This window comes from Eucalyptus grandis, chromosome 6 (genome assembly GCF_016545825.1).
Source record: "Eucalyptus grandis isolate ANBG69807.140 chromosome 6, ASM1654582v1, whole genome shotgun sequence".
NCBI lineage: Eukaryota > Viridiplantae > Streptophyta > Magnoliopsida > Myrtales > Myrtaceae > Eucalyptus > Eucalyptus grandis.
Genome location: NC_052617.1, coordinates 22781845 through 22798027, shown reverse-complemented (window position 1 = coordinate 22798027; position 16183 = coordinate 22781845). Strand labels below are relative to the sequence as shown.

At 38.2% G+C, this 16183-nt stretch overlaps 1 protein-coding gene and 2 non-coding genes across 23 annotated transcripts; all 3 read right to left on the bottom strand.

Annotated features, from left to right (window-relative positions):
• Nucleotides 1-290: 290 nt before the first annotated feature.
• On the bottom strand, nucleotides 291-8187 carry LOC104448937 (putative pentatricopeptide repeat-containing protein At5g43820). 21 transcript variants are annotated; one of them, XR_005551870.1, is made up of 3 exons: nucleotides 7678-8187; nucleotides 1797-7549; nucleotides 291-873 (listed from the first exon to the last, which is right to left on the bottom strand). XR_005551870.1 is itself a non-coding variant. In XM_039314940.1 (3 exons), the coding sequence occupies exon 3, from the start codon at nucleotides 6240-6242 to the stop codon at nucleotides 4536-4538; it is 1707 nt and encodes a 568-aa protein (XP_039170874.1). In that variant the 5' UTR covers nucleotides 6243-6426; nucleotides 6859-7549; nucleotides 7678-8187; the 3' UTR covers nucleotides 1408-4535. The 21 variants fall into 21 exon arrangements, 14 of the variants coding, with proteins under 14 accessions (XP_039170874.1, XP_039170875.1, XP_010061187.2 ...); XR_005551873.1 differs by having other exon boundaries at nucleotides 2243-7549; XR_005551874.1 differs by having other exon boundaries at nucleotides 3234-7549.
• Nucleotides 1759-1823, bottom strand: LOC120295210. The gene has a single exon (XR_005552568.1). It is a non-coding gene; the product is annotated as a small nucleolar RNA snoR101 (small nucleolar RNA).
• Nucleotides 7029-7093, bottom strand: LOC120295211. The gene has a single exon (XR_005552569.1). It is a non-coding gene; the product is annotated as a small nucleolar RNA snoR101 (small nucleolar RNA).
• Nucleotides 8188-16183: the final 7996 nt, after the last annotated feature.

The window sequence follows — 16183 nt, the reverse complement described above, 5'->3', positions numbered from 1 at the left end:
TACGGCGATTTGGCCTTTGAGAAACCGAGCGCGAATGACCGGACATCACCTCTGCAGTCAAGCAAATGTATCCTAACCTAGGACACCGAAGGGCAGTTGAAAAGGGTAAAAGATTGGATAGAATAAAAGTTATCTGATTCGGTATTTTGTTTATGTACCTTAGACATGGCAAGTCCGGATATAAGTCCCGAATTCAAACGTCGTGTTACCCTAAGAGGGAATCATGTGATATCGTATGAATCTGATGCTTTTTGGAAGCCAAGCAAATAATTATCACCTTTGAGAACAGATTAGTCAGTTCAAACCTCAACCGATGAATAAGTGAAGCATCGATTCGACGGCATATCGTGTTCAGTTCCTCCCTCTAAACCTCTGAAGCAAAACCGAAAACCGAAAACCATGTATGTTCAGCCAGTGCAAGTGTGTCCTAAAATAAACGGGTTTTATTCCCAGTAATGAATATATGCACGTGTAGCAGAAGTGGACCCAGATTTCAATATGAACATGACACAGTTCCAATCTTCTATTGCCGTACAGAGGTTTGCGTTTTGTGTTTTTCTCTTCTGGGCACTCGATTTCAGCTTTCTGCCTGATCATCTGGTTCAGCATCAGCTGCTGGCGAAAACAACTGCCTTTTCATTTCAAACTGGACAAAGCTATCATTGAGAACCGGCAAAGACGTCGCCATTTGCATGCTCAGGTCTTGTACTCCCCGGCTCCGAGTCTGCTTGTTGAGGATGAAAACTTGATAACCAATCTGAAGCTGAACCAATCACTGACCGCCTTTTGGAAATGTGGCTACATCTTCCGCTGCTGGCTCGAATCCCTGGTTGCCCATGAAGATTCCCCACTAGTTTAAGCGCCCAATGGTACCTGAAAGTTACCAAAATTTCACACAGATGTCAACATAAATAAAAAATCTTAATATATGTAGGCAAACTAGGCTATTACAAAGTAACGAACTTGCTCAACTCGTTATAAATTGTGTGGCCAGTACCTCATGTGAAGAGAAAGGCCAAGCTAAGCTGGCATTAAATCTAGTTATTCAAGATAAAGAGGAGGGAAAATGCAGTCCAAAGAAGAAGGTTTATTGTAAATAGACATTAGCATAAATTGCTACAAGGAAGACAATTAACACTTGGTCCACAAAATCCACATGCAAGCCTTGAAGACTTCAAGTTAGGAATTTCGGCCCTAACAGTGGATTTAATGCATATTTCCAAACAAAAACTCAAGGGGAGCACTCAGAAACCAACCCCCCAAAAAAAAAAAAAACTCAAACGGAGCACCAACAATTCCCTAATACCCATCAATGGCAGATGAATTGAGGTAATAAGATCACGGTATCTTGAGTGACAATACACGTTTATCGGATTCAAATTTGAGAAAACCATGTCAACATATTAGAAAAAGTTTTTTTTTTTTTTTTTTGGTCAAATTAGAAAAAAGTTGAATCTTGTCGAAATCAGAGTTTTCAATTGCTGCCCATTAAATTTGTAGATGCAGGACAATCGGCAACAGTTGGTCTTTTCAATTCCTCTAAATATTCAAAACATCAGCCAGACGACATTTAGACTTTCCGCTACTTACCTTCCTAAACATTCAAATGATCTTTGCTAGACATTTCTATAAGTCAAAGCTTCTATATTCTATCCTTTACTTGTTTCGTCTTTTTCTTCCTCTGTTCGCTACTAATTTGACCAAAACAGAGGCCACAAAATGAACATATGAACTTCTCACAACAGTGCAAAGACGCAAAGCATCAGCATGTAAACTTGTCTAACATGTGAACTTACCTGAAGTTCAGAGATCAAGTGTAAACCATCATATGCCCAATCTTTGCACCATAGGAAAAAAAAATCACCCGATAAATTCAGGAACGCGGAAAAGTCCACATAGCAATAGAAAACAGCAAATAAAAAACATGATGGATGCAAGATGATACTGATTGTTACAAGAACTAACAAGTTGAATAATCAAAAGCGCTGTAGTAGATTACGTGCTAGAGCCTAATACTGTCACAGCATTAATCCATGTATGTGAGACAACCAAACCTAAAAAGAGTTGAGAAAGATATATAAAGAAGAAATGGATCAACTCCGATTAACAAGAACTATCGGTTCGTACCAAAACTAAAGAAAACAACAAGCTAAATGGAAGTTCACGTATAATGCAGCTCAGAAACATATGTGCACCGGTATTGTCTATAAGTCTAAATCACCATGTTCATAAATCTGCTTACCATTGAGAATGAGAACTTCAGACTGCACACACACGCACTCGCAGAAAGAGGATGACAATTTTGGGGAGTTTCTTGGGACCATGGCTACTAGCAAGTGGAAACCTTACTAATTAATATGAAGGACCTCATTCATGATAAAATATATTGAACACAAAAAGAGAGAACATATGTAAAGTCAAAACACCACAAAAGAATATTTTCAACAATCAGAAAGGAAACAGGACATTTTCTTGAAAGAAAAGTATTCACGCACAGAAAAAAAAGAGAAAAGAAGAAGAAGAAGAAGAAGAAGAACTAAAGTCCAATGAACAATTGCATATTAATGCCTTTTGCCAGGGAATAGTTAAAGCAGGAATACGAACCAACAGAAATAATCTGGAAACGATGTGGACAATTAATCATGAATCCATATTACCATAAAAGGGCAAAAAACAGTGGTGACGACATGATGTAAAGTAAATTGATCACAGTAAATCCTACGAAACAAATACAAATCGTATGAGAAATCTTATCAGAATGGCAAAGGGCAAATGGGCAGATTAAAGTAAATATTAGAGCATCTATTTACAAGCATTATACAATATGTAACGAATTTGAACCCGTTTCCTTCAGAAAGGGCAATAGGATTAGAGCACTTTAGAAGCAAACTTGAAATATAAAGTATTCAGGGAGCAACCATTTATGTCTACCATGAAAACTCATTCGTTTGTAAAAAAATATCCAAGGGCAAAAACAGCATCATCATATATTTGATTCAGTTATTCCACAAAATAGACATACAACCACCACCGTAGCCCAAAAGTCTCAGTAAGTAAACTTCAAAAGGTTGCCTCCTCGATTGTTAACTCAGATTCTATCTCTGCAACTTGCTTGTACTTCTCTTCATACTCTTTGCCAAGTAACTCAGCCTATGATGTTGTTAAACATATAAAACCGATTCAAAGGAAACAGTAATAAAGGAAAGTAATGTACAACTGAGTGGAGAAACTACCTCACACCTATCCTCAGATACCTCTTGGTAGCCTCCAACTTTAAAATAAGTTGCAAGCCTGCTAGCCAGTGATCTTCCCATCTCTGTCCATGTCTACTTCCATAAACACTTTCATGTAGATGGCTTCATCTTGGGCCAAGCAAGTTATTTTATCACTGGAAGAAGAATTAGCTATCCTAACTGAACTTCCAGGCAATGTGAATGGCGAAGAACCTAGAGATGGAACCTGCTCTCGTGGGTTTGAAGGCATATAGGGACACTGAACCTGACTGCCACAAGAAAGCATAGAGAATGATCTCCGCAAAACATTCAGTGCATTGGGCCTCACAGAAGGTTGGCTTCCAGAAACTGATGTTACAGCAGAGGACAAAGGAGCACCAACAACTGGATTAGTTAGTGCAGAAGATTCTTGTTTAGATGGAGAGGGTTTTGCAGAAACTAAATCACCTCCGAAAATTGGATCTGAAGAAGATCCATTTCCAGAGACAACAATCCAGGGACTGACTGAGGAACCAGTGGAAATTTGCAAACAAGAACTCAAGAGGTGCACCCACAATTAGAAAGGCAAATTTTGTTGAACACCTCTGACTCCAAGTGTCAACACCTCAAGCACACTGTTTGCTAATCAACTTATATCCAACAAAAAAAGAATGAAGAATTAATCTACACTCAGCATTCTACTTGCTCCAGAGCAAACTCCAATAAAAAATCATGTTACATAGACTAGAATAAAAGGTGGAGTATAAGCTCAAAATAAAGGAAAGGAGAAACCACCCTGGGCATTTCTCTCTGATATAAAAACCACGACAAACATTCGCATGCTTGTCAGTGAGCAAAGGAAAAAACAGAACTTAGGCTAGCTGAGTGTCCTTCACCATCTTCTCATTCTTTTCTGCCTTTCCTTGTCCAAAAGAGTCTAGAATAATGCAAGCAAACCGAAGTTGCTCAAAAAATAGGCGATGACAATAACTAAATGGAGGTATGTATTCTATCAATGTCATAAACAGAGATGAATATTCACATGGTAATATAAAGAAGAAAAAAGCTGCAATATTGATGTACTTCGTTTGATCTCTGAAGATGTGCCCTGACCATGCCAGAAAATTTAAGCATTCTGTGAAAGTATACTGTTAAACAGGTGCTAGCCTAAACAATAGGAAGGTTAAAGGGGTTGTGGATCGCCGTGTTCTTTAGGAAGAGATTTACGAGATGATTACCTCAACAATTATCTCCCTCCCATTGACAAGACTGCCTGAGAAGCAAAAAGAAGTATGTTCTGGCACACCTAAACCCTAAGCAAACTTAAAAATGCCATCCCTTAGAACGCCAGTATCTTCTTGCATTATCATGGAGGCGAGCCTCTTTAATCTTCAGAAACAGCTTGTAAGCTTTCTCTACATTGTTTGAAACCAATAATTTGGTATTTAGTTTGCTATAAATAAGCCTGCTAGGGCAAAAACCCTTGCGCAGACACTCCTCCATGACAAGCACTGCATTTTCCAGCTGTCCTATGTTGCAGAGTCCATTGACAATGTACTCATAAACTTCCGCATCCAATAAATGACCAGCCTCTTGCATTTCATCCCATACAGTCAACAGCATTCCACATTTACCAAATCTAGAAAGCCGCATGAGAAGTAACTTGTAAGCTTTCAAAGACACGAGGCATCCAGCTTTCCTTGCCTTCTTATAGATCATCAGTGCAGCATGAGGTGGACCATAACCACACAGAGGTTCAATAAATGAGGTTACCATCCCAGTTGTGGGAACAAGCCCTCTACTCAACATCTCATCAAACATTTCCAGAGCATCAGCCACTTTTCGAAACTTAAGCAAGGAGTTGATCATACTTTTGTATGTATCCAAATCAGGATTGCATCTTTCACTCAACATCCTCCTATAATACTGGATGCATGCATCAAAATCCCCAATGATTGCAAAATTATAAATCATGGCACTGTAGACACTCACATCAGGATCATAACCTTTCTCCTTCAATCCATCAAATATAAGGACAGCATCATCAATCTGACCAGCTCTCCCCAAACCCTGAATGAGATGTCCAAAAGTCAAACAATTTGGAGCAATTCCATCTGCTGCCATTGCCTCCAAATTCTTTTCGATGTCACCAACTCTACCCATCCTTGACCACCCACCTATGATAGTATTGTAAGTTGTCACATCAAACGGTACCTTCCCCTTCACAGAATTCAAAAGTGAGTTGGCAGCACCCACATGGGACCGTTGGCACAGTGTTTGCAAAAGCACATTTAAAGACTCTGTATCACGTTCCAATTCAAACTCTTCCAGCTTGCCAAAAAGTTCTATTGCTTTGTTCACTCGATGAGCACGCACAAAACTGTCCATTACAATTGAAAGAGTCTCTAAGGTGGCAGTTGTACCATTTGATTTCATTTCATGCATCATCTCCTCCATAAAACCAAAGTATTTCCTTCTTCCAAGTGCTTTCAGAATCACATTATAGCTATGAGTGTCCACACTAACTGTAGGCTGTTTTAGCGCCCAATTGAAGAACATTGTCATAGCTTTCCCTCCTAAGTTCCCACGATTCACAACTCTAGCAACAATGTCAATGTTCAAAACAGCAGGAACATTTGTCAAAGCATGTTCCACAGCAGTTTTGCTTCTCAGCTTTTGAAGAAAAACCCCCCGGAATTTCTCTTCAGGGGATAAGAAGCCATGATGCTCTCTGCTTCCCATCTCGTTCTTTAAATAATCATCATTACGCACATTGGAAACAGCATTAGGCCAACTTATTGGCAACAAATCAGAGAGTTCATTGAGAATGTTTTTCTCATCAGTAGGGCAGCAATGCTTCTCTTTATAACTATTACATAAATCGTTATGGTAATGATTTGAAGGACCACCAGGCGCTTTACTAGAAAATGATGCCATAGAGGAAAGCAGGTGAGGCATGTGAACATGTCTTCCTCCATTGTGACGCACCCGAAGCACTGCAAGCTGGTAGGACCAAAATTGAAATGCCATGTGAAGAGCGTTTAGCTTGCAAAGCTACACTGTACCCTATAATGCTTTCTTATGATTAAAGATTATCTTATGGTGCATCCCTGGATCCATGTTGCTGTTGTGGAAAGGTCATCTACTGAATATTCTGATCCCATGCTGCTTTGCTACCATTTGCCAAGGGGGACATAAGTTATTTCTGTCGAACCTATTGAAATTTTCTTTTGTCAAAGCCCATAGCAACTTCACAAAAATGACAAGTTAATTTCCAAAATTAAAGGACTAACATTTCACAATGACAAGCGTAGTATTTAGAAAGTAATAGCAACCAAAGCAAGCAAGCCATCTATAAGTTGCAGATTTTGATGAATCTTAAGAATACAGGTTGACCGTAGATGAAATTGAGTTACCGAATTCATGGTATCTTGAGTTCCAATACACTTTTAAAAACAACATGAATTTGTGAAAACCATGTCAGCATACAACTACATAAAGAAGTTGAATCTTGTTGCAATCACAGTTTTCAATGGCCACCCATTAAATTCGTAGATGCAAGACAATCAGCAACAGTTGGTCTAATCAATTACTCTAAAAGTTCAAAACATCCGACCAGAAAACATTTAGTCATTCCACGACTAACCTTGTGAGCATTCAAATGATCTTGGTTAGACAAGAATTATAGGTAAAAACTTCTCTATTCCACCCTTGACTTGTTTTCTCTATTTCTTCCTATGTTTGCTACTAATTCAAGCAAAACAGAAGCAGCGAAATGATTCAAAGTGAACTCCTCCCGAAGGTGCAAAGACGCAAAGCATCAGCATGTAAACTTGTCAAACATGCAAACTTACCTGAAGTTCAGAGATCAAGTGTAAACCATCATATGCCCGATCTTTGCACCATAGACAAAATCGCCCATAAATTTATGAACGCAGCAAAGTCCACATAGCAATAGAAAACAGAAAAGGAAAAATATGGTGGATGCAAGACGAAACCAATTGTTGCCAGAACTAGCAAGTTGAAAAATCAAAAGCACCATGATAGATAACAGGCTCGAGCCCTACACTGACACAGCAAAAAAAGACCCGTATACAGGAGACAAAAGGACGGAACACGACCTCCGAAAGAAACGTAAATCAAAGAAGAACCAAAACGAAAGAACGCAACTAAGAAGGGAAAACAGAGATTTGAGCATAGTGCAGCTCAGAAACATACATGTACGACTCACGTCTATAAGTTCGAATCGCCATGACATAGAAGCATACATGGCATCGAGGCTTCAACCGACGATATTCGCAGGAAGCTTCCCGGCCAAGTTGTTGTTACCAAGAAAGCTGATATCCATGACTAAATAATTATGCAGAAAGACCCAAAAAAAAAAAAAAAAAAAACAGAGCCAATAAACCATTGATGAAAGCCATTTCTTTCGCAATAGACAATGCGGAGGAATCAGATAACATACAAGTATTGCAGAGAGAAGACACCTCGGAATGAATCTGGAATTTGGTCTCCCAACTGGTCGCAGCTCAAGTGCCCGATTCAAATACACAATCCAGTACAAGAACCCAGCACGTGCACGCGTGTACCGGACATTATCTAATCCAGACACAAGAACTCCAGAACTTAGACGACCCACACATACTTCTACTCAGAATACGCGCTAAAGATTTCTGGGCATTCGTCCCGATATCCGACCACTTCTCAAAGACCCGTTGCGCAGTAAGTCAGCCCACATAAACACACCCAGAAGAAAAAATAGGCACACGTGACTTTCTTGGGGGAGTTTCTTTGGGTTTACGGCTATGCCGAACGGCGTCCGCCCTACTGCCGCCGCCGCCCGCCGCCGCCTGCGTTCACTCGGGCGGTCTACTGGGACGGTGGCGGAACGGCGAGGCGCCGATCTTCCCCGGCGTGGTGGTGGGACGGCGAAGGGCATGAGAGGGACTGGGGAAAGGGAGGCGCAAGGGGGAAGATGAGGAGAGTAAAAAGAGAAGGAACGAGGTTTGGGTTTTTATTCGTTAATATTGCACAATTTTTTTTTTAGGGTTCGACCGGCCCGAACTTTTAAAAGAACTTCGGCCCGGTGGCCCGGCCTAGTCCACCCAAAAAATGGGTCCGGCGCTTTTGGGTTCCGAGGCTTTTTCGCACATCCCTTGCGTTTGGTTGTTCAAGCATGGATTGAGATTGAATAGGATATGAAATCCCGTAGATATAAAGTTATTTGGTCTTCCATGTTCTATCAATATTGGGTTATACCATAGTCACGGCCTAATCCAATCTTATGAAATGTTTGATGAATCTAGAATAGAGTTGGATGAAAAATCAAATTCTGAAATAAATTACTCCAAAGGGAACAAGGGCAACCACCATGGCTGTGGTTGTTTTGAGGTGGCGGCCATCGTAACAAAGAAAGATTGCTTCTACCAAGTTACTAAGGGTCTAGAGTTGCTTGTGTAGCCAACCCAGAGTTGTTAGGGCTCAATGGCAGCGGCAGCCAAAGCAAGGTCGCGTGAACTCGCCATGCTTTATTGCTAATCACAAATATGTAGGTTTAGATACGCACTCTGTTAGATGAGGAGGGAGGGAGGAGAGGAGGTGGTCATCGTGCTCATCCCGAAAGATGACAACGGAACCCCTCGTCATGGTAGCACCTAAGATGGCAACTACCTTCCTTGCAATCGCCTTGTTGCGATTGAAGCTAATGTTTTCTCTCCTTTCTCTTCTCTGTCATGGTCTTTGTCTAAGCCGTTTCTTTCCCTAATTTTGCTTCCTTTTACCTATACGGAATAGTAGATATCATATCCTCATATCTCACTCCCTAGATGAGATTCTTGACCTAAATTATATTCAAACTCTATTTGCACGCCTTCATATTTCATCCTATACCAAACGCTAGACAAAGTACAAATAATCTTATTTTAAGATTATATATGATCCAGGCAACATAGCCTATGTAATGCCTTTGGACACAATAGGCCTACACTCGGAATGATTCCAGCATATACACATATTCGATTTCGAGATTCCAAGCCAGGAATACGAAACCCCAGCCGATCCCCGCGAGGACCCCCACGCAGGAGACATGGAGAAGATAAGGGATTGGGGGAGCGGCGGGCGATGGGCTAAAACTAAAAGGCATTTTTATACGTGGCATGCGAACGGTGGACATCGAGCACTCACTTTCTTCTCTCCTTTGTTGCCCCCAAAAAGTTGGGTCAAAAGCAATCATTGCCCCCACATTTCAATGCATTTTCCCCTCTCGAGTAGCATCTCGATGCCCATCTTGTATTCGGAAAATACCAATAAATAATTAATGCCCTTCGGGCTTTCTAATAAAAATATTTGATTGCACTCGACGCATGTGAGTTAAATTATATATGCCCTTAGATTAGATGGATGTGAGTTGTGATTACGAGAATTAGGGATCGATATGTTCTAGATCACGTATCAAATAATTGTCATAATTAAAATTTATTGTGCTAAGATTTCCCTAACGTCCAATAACTTTTGCTATTGATATTTTAATGGGTTCTCAATAACTAATTACTTACTAGAATCTAAAACGGATAACAGATAGTTAGTTTTCTATTTATGTAGTGAAATGTAAAATATCATTTGAATATCAAATATCTTCATTCAATCATCTAAAGTATGCCATTTGTCACTTGTTTACTTGAACACTCTTCTTCATTTTTTCACCTCAAGTTTTAAACCCTAAATGCGATCAATCATGACTTGTCACCCCATCAACTTTGCATTTTGTTTCGCTTTCCAATTTCTTATAGAAAGAAAGAAAAATGTCAACTAACCTTCAAAATCTATTCAATCGAGTTGTTTGGGTTTTCAATCTCACATATCAAGTGTTTACAAGGTAAATCATGGACTCTATCAAACTAGTTTTGTTTTTCTTTACCAAAAAAAAAAAATTGATTGCATGTTTTGCTTTCGAGGTTAATGGAGATTATCTTCCAATCAAGGTAAGTAAACATAGAGATTAAATTATATCGATCTACTTGGCATTTGAATTTGGTTGATTGATATTTGTTCATTTAGTTTAATTTTATATTAAGTGTGATTGGACTTCAAGAATGGCATGTTGAGCTATCGAGATTTCTTGGCTCAAATGGCAGAGTGTTCTACATCCCCAGAACGAGCTTGAATGGTTACTAAAAGGGTCCTGTTGCAAATGTGAAAATGTCAAGACTAGACCTAAAAGGGGCATTTCAATAACTTTCGCTTCTTTAGGTGCAATTTAGAGAACTTACAGAAATGAGAGGCTTCTTTTAACAGTTTTATTCTGTAGCTTGCAGTGTCGATTAATAAATTATGAAGTTAGATCAATTAAAGGAAATTAAACCGGTTCAATAAAACTAGTTTTGAAATTTTAAAGGCAAAACTGTAATATTACCAAATTAGGGGACTAATCTGCTAGAACTGAGAATTATGGGGGCTGATCACAGAACTTTAAACTTTATGATATATGTGGTTAAGTTAGTTTTAGAAATAATAAAACATTTAATTTAATAAATTAATTATAGGAAATTATTTTTGTTTTCATGATTAAGGCAAACATATTAAAGGCCCTATCTTTAATAGAAAAACAATTGCTTACTTAAAATTTGATCGTCTAAGAAAAATTTGTCTCAATATTTCTGTGAATTTGCAAGAGTGCGACACTAAATTATGATGACACAGTGAAAAGACAATGAAGTTTATATGTTGAAATGCATATAATTATTTGATTGTTGGTATTTGCACTAGAAATGTCAAGAGGTTAGTATGCTATTATTGACAATCATGCTTACTGAAATACAAGTGACATTTATTGTGTAATAATGAATTGTACATGAATGATGCCATGTACCAAATACTCATGCCATGGCCTATTTGTAGGAGAGCAAAATCCCTTGTATAAGCATGTGCATAAGACACTGAAAAATACATATATTCTACCATTGACTCTACAGAGTTAGGGCACATGAGGTCCAATGATTTCTTACATGTGATGGGCTTATGATTCACATACATGATATATGATCCAGTTTGAGTAGCTGGTTATGAGATAATCATCATGAGTGTACAATGATGGTGTATTTATCTTCATCAATGTAAAGAACACCTATGATGGAGAGGTTGAGATATGGCTAGCTGAGCTTATGATTATGTGAATTGGTGATGTCAATGTCTTATTAGTCAAGATGAATCTTAGCTAGACACAAGTAGTGTTAAATACTCTCACCTGTGTATATCAGGGAGCTGTCATGTGCTAATTGCGCATTTATACTTGCTTTTAAATGAATAATTTATATCACATTGATGAGTCATTTTCAATTACATACCATGGTAGGGTGCTAATGCATTTATTCGTCTTTATTTTGTAAAGGCAAGTATTTTGAACTTGTCTTGGATTCATGTTTTGTAAGTGACATGGATTCGAGTGGTGAGATGATTTCTTGTATTAAACTAGAGATTTCTTTTACCAAGCTTACACTCAATCCAAAATATCTCACATATTGGTCAAGTTCAGAGTCTGGGAACATATGGATTAGTACTTCCTAATATCTCTTTAAGGACTTGACGAGAGTGCATAGCAAAAGTAAGGGCGGTGTCTCCATATCTGGAGTTTCGACTATGTACTTGTGTACATCTTCATGGACGAAACTATTTATTCTTTTCGAGGTTCAAATACATCCACTAGTCTCCCTTCCTCCAAGTCATCCCCAATGTTGCATTTCGAATTGGACGCCATCGGCGTGTGATGCGTGGTTGACGCGGTCGGGATCTAACACTATAATTGGCTAAGATTTTTTTCGCCTTCCTCTTTGGGAGGATCCAGATTGGCGATGCGCGTCGTTGTGCCAAACATCTGATTGGGCGATCCTTTCTCGGCCATTTCTTCTGTCGTGTTCGTTTACCCAACTCAAGAAAATGGAAGTAGCAATGGAGTTAAAATTGCTATCCAGCTCAGTGCTTACAATAGGAGAACTGTAATTACTTTTCAAGGTCATGGGCATTTTCGTCACCTTAGCTAAGGTCCACTGACTTGAGTGGCGAAGCCTTCTGATCATCATCAATCCATCCTAAAGTGAACTTAGCCGAAAGTCCACTAAGATATTAAAAATTAACGGGCCAGCTAGTAACAATGATTATTGACGGAGATTAGTGAATTCGAGGACGGAAAATGAACGATTTAAAAAATAATTTTTTAAAAGTGATCTCTTATTTCGTTCACATAATAAATGAACAAAAAAATTTAATTGTCTTCAAAGTATTTTGACATAAATTTTTGTCGATAAATAAATTTTATTAATTAATTATTTTAAGTTATATAAGTGATTATTGTTGAAAAAATATTTAATAAATCTTTTGATTTTCATGAAATCAATAGACTATAAGTTTTATTCTTCATCTTCACTAGGTAACTTCTCTCCTCTAGTGGCTAGAGGCTTAAGGCGAGAGATTTGATTGCCCCATACTTATTCCGGCATGTTGTTGCATTTTCTATATTCAAGCTCGTCGTTAGGTTCTTCCTTTCATCGACAGGAGTAATGATATAAGTAATCCCTGAGCTTTTATCTAGTGCTCCATATCATCTCTAAATTTTTTATAATTTAGATTAGTCACTAAATTACTGGCGACGTGACCAAGGATGGTGGAGAGGAGAAAGGGGCAAAATCCGCCTAAAGGCCAACCATGCCTTAAAAAATTACTTTTATACGAGTAGATTTAGAGCACACGGAGAACACTTTATAAAGAGCACCTTAATCTGATTAGAGTTTGATTTTTCTCTCCTAATCTCAATTTTTTTCTTCATTTTCTTTATCTTTATTTGGGAAATTTAATATAGTATATTTACCCCTTGATCTTTTTATTTGTTTAATGCTAATCGGTTAATCATATGATTTGCTTAATATTTTCTTGTAGTTATGTATATTAAAATTTTCATGCTTACGGGTTTAGAGAAAGCTCTGTCCTTAACTACTACCGCTAGGGGTGATCATGGTCCGGGTTAAACCAGTCTGATGCATAACCCTAGGATCAACCCGTACAGTGTCGGTCCTCAATTTTTGGGACCGAGGACCAGACCAACCCTATGGGTTAGGTCCGGTCCCAGGGTCAATCCGGGACCAACCGATAATTTTTTTTATTTCATTTTTTATTCCTTAAAAAGTAAAACTCATTAATTCAAATTACATATCAAACCAAACTATAAATATAAGTACATATTCAACATAAATTTAAGATAAGGTTATCATAAAAAGTTCATACTAGTTAAAAACAACAAACTATATAAATGATCGAGATTGCTAATAGAGATAAAGTGTTTCCATCGCTGAAGCATATTATAATTTTCTTGTTTTTGATTTGTCTTTGAATCATTCTTCCCTTCGGGAAATGGGAAATGGGAAATGGGATGAGATGAGAAGTTTAAGAGAAAAGAATTCTAGGCCAAAAAATGTTTTCTAGGCATCTTCTCCTGCAATCATCTATTAATAATACTTGTAACACTAAATGCAAAAATGATTCATACATTCAATCAAGCAAAGTTTAATCAACCAATAATTAAGCTTCACACCACTTGATAGGCACATCATCATAACAACGGCAATACTACTATTCGAAAACTTCTTCCACTTGACACAAACTCAAAAGCAAAGTGCAACTAAACATTAAACCATAAGAAGAATAAGACAAGAGGCTAAGGACATTTTAAGCCATTTCACAACACTATTCACCCATTTCACGGCGTAAGAACATGGCTAGGTTTGCTATTTATAAGAAAAACATTAAAAAATATTATATCTAAATATAAAATTTTATTATAAATATATTTCCTTTACCAATATATATATATATATATTTTATCAAGGTTGGTCTGAGTTGGACCGACCATAAACTTTCAAGACCGAGAACTAACCTGCACAGTACTGGTCCTGAAATCTTAGGACCGAGGACTGACTTGGTCTCATTGGAAACCGGACCAAGACTAGCAGGGTTGGGCCGGTCCGAGGGTTGTTCCAAGGTCGACCCTAGACTGTTGCTCACCCCTAGCGGCCGCTACCTATCATCGCACCCCTCCCTGTCACACTTCGACAACAACACTGCTACAAAACTTGGCGCCCCACCATCTCCTTTTCACGGCCACGCTCTAGCACCATCGCCACCATGAAGATCAACCGCCCATCGCCCGTCGAGATCTCTCCCATGTTCTCAATGACACTTAGCAGCACCCTACAAAATACAAATATAAAGCACACAACTTTCAACTTGACCTTAGGTTATAATTTGGGCCCAACGTCCCACCAATTGTAGTTATGAAACAGAGAAACGACATGCTACAAACGCTACATCGATGCACCGGAGGTCATGGAGCTACAAGGTCGTCAAACATGTGTCAACAGTGATTATGGATGTGTAGATGACCATGTGATGATATTTAAGGAGAAATGGGAGAATAATGAAAAGAGTAGAAAAATTTCTCTTAATCTAGAACGAAAGGACATAATGTGACTGATCATGTCAATTTAGTCTACATCAGCAAAATCCATATGATACGGCATTGGAGTTGGCGAAATGACTTCATTGAGCAAAATTGAAAAATTCAAAGACTAAATCGAATAAGAGAAAAGTTCAAAAACAACATTAAACACTATACATAGAGTTCAAGAATTATGCATGTTACAACCTTGTATTGACCACGTTAGAGGATCAAAATCACATCCCCTCGAGTCAAGAACCACGCGCTTGAATTAATGAAAAGTCCTAATGAAGTTTTATATTTAATTCATGTCTAATCCCGATGTGATCCTGATAAATTACGATGGAGCAATAATTAATCAACATTGTCAATGCGTTGGAAATGCGTGCAAGATTATCTCTCTTAATCGGACATCAAAAGATCACCCTAAAAATCCCCTTTTTTCCCTCAATCTCTCTCTCTCTCTCTCTCTCTCTCTCTCTCTCTCTCGGGGGTTGGCATTTTTGTAAATTCCAAGGTGGGGTGAAAAACAAATTAATAAATAAATAATCCCTAAAGCTAATACCTAATTCGTTCACAGGCGAGAGATCTCACGTCAAAGAAAGGACAAAAAAGAAAAATTAAAATAAAAAAAAAGGGACAAAAGGGAGTCAAGTGGACATCATGATAGCCTACATAGATCCCCTCAAATTTATAGACCTTAAACAATCCAAATTACGTCCGAAATCTCGTTTTTGTCTCCGCCGAAGTCAACATGAGAATCCAATCAAAAGCAGTCCAGATCCCCGCCCCTCCCCCTCTCTCTAGAATATGACCACTCGGCGTAGAAAATCCGCTCCAACACGCGGTGCATCACGGCTTACGTCAACGCATCCAATCTGCTTTCAACTCGCTTCACATCAATTACTTTATTATTTTATCTGCCGGGATCCTGGTTCAGTCCCCACCTGATCGAGGAAAAATAAATAATCTAAAGAATGTTTTATTATATATCACCAATTTATCATCCGAAATAATTAATCAATTTAATTTGTATCTAAGTATCTTTCTTAAAAATAGAGATATTTTTCTTTTTCTTTTTGAATTTTTGTAAGGGATATAAACAATTATTTTAAAGATATATTTCCCTAATTATCGAGAAAGATTTTTTTTTCTTTTTTAGATTTTTGCAATCGAGCTCATTTAGGAGCAAGTGGGGTTTTGGATGTAATGGGATTGACACAAGAGATTACTTGAGGAGTGGACCAATTGTCCAATTGTTGGGAAATTGGCACCGAACGCCAAGAAATGGAAAATCTAGATGGGGATGGACTAATCTCGATTGTAAATGTGCACGATGGAAGACTTAAAATGTAAACGAATTTTTTTATGCTCCTTCTACGATTTTTTTTTCTGGCTCAACCATAAAATAAAACGAGCCTTTTCATAATAAAAAATAAAATAAAAACAGTCTCGAAATCGATCTCTTTCGCCCTCGGTGCGATCTCTT

Bases quoted from the DNA above. Each gene is read 5' to 3' on its own strand.
- LOC104448937 (XM_039314937.1), bottom strand. From the start codon at position 6,242: ATGGCATTTCAATTTTGGTCCTACCAGCTTGCAGTGCTTCGGGTGCGT.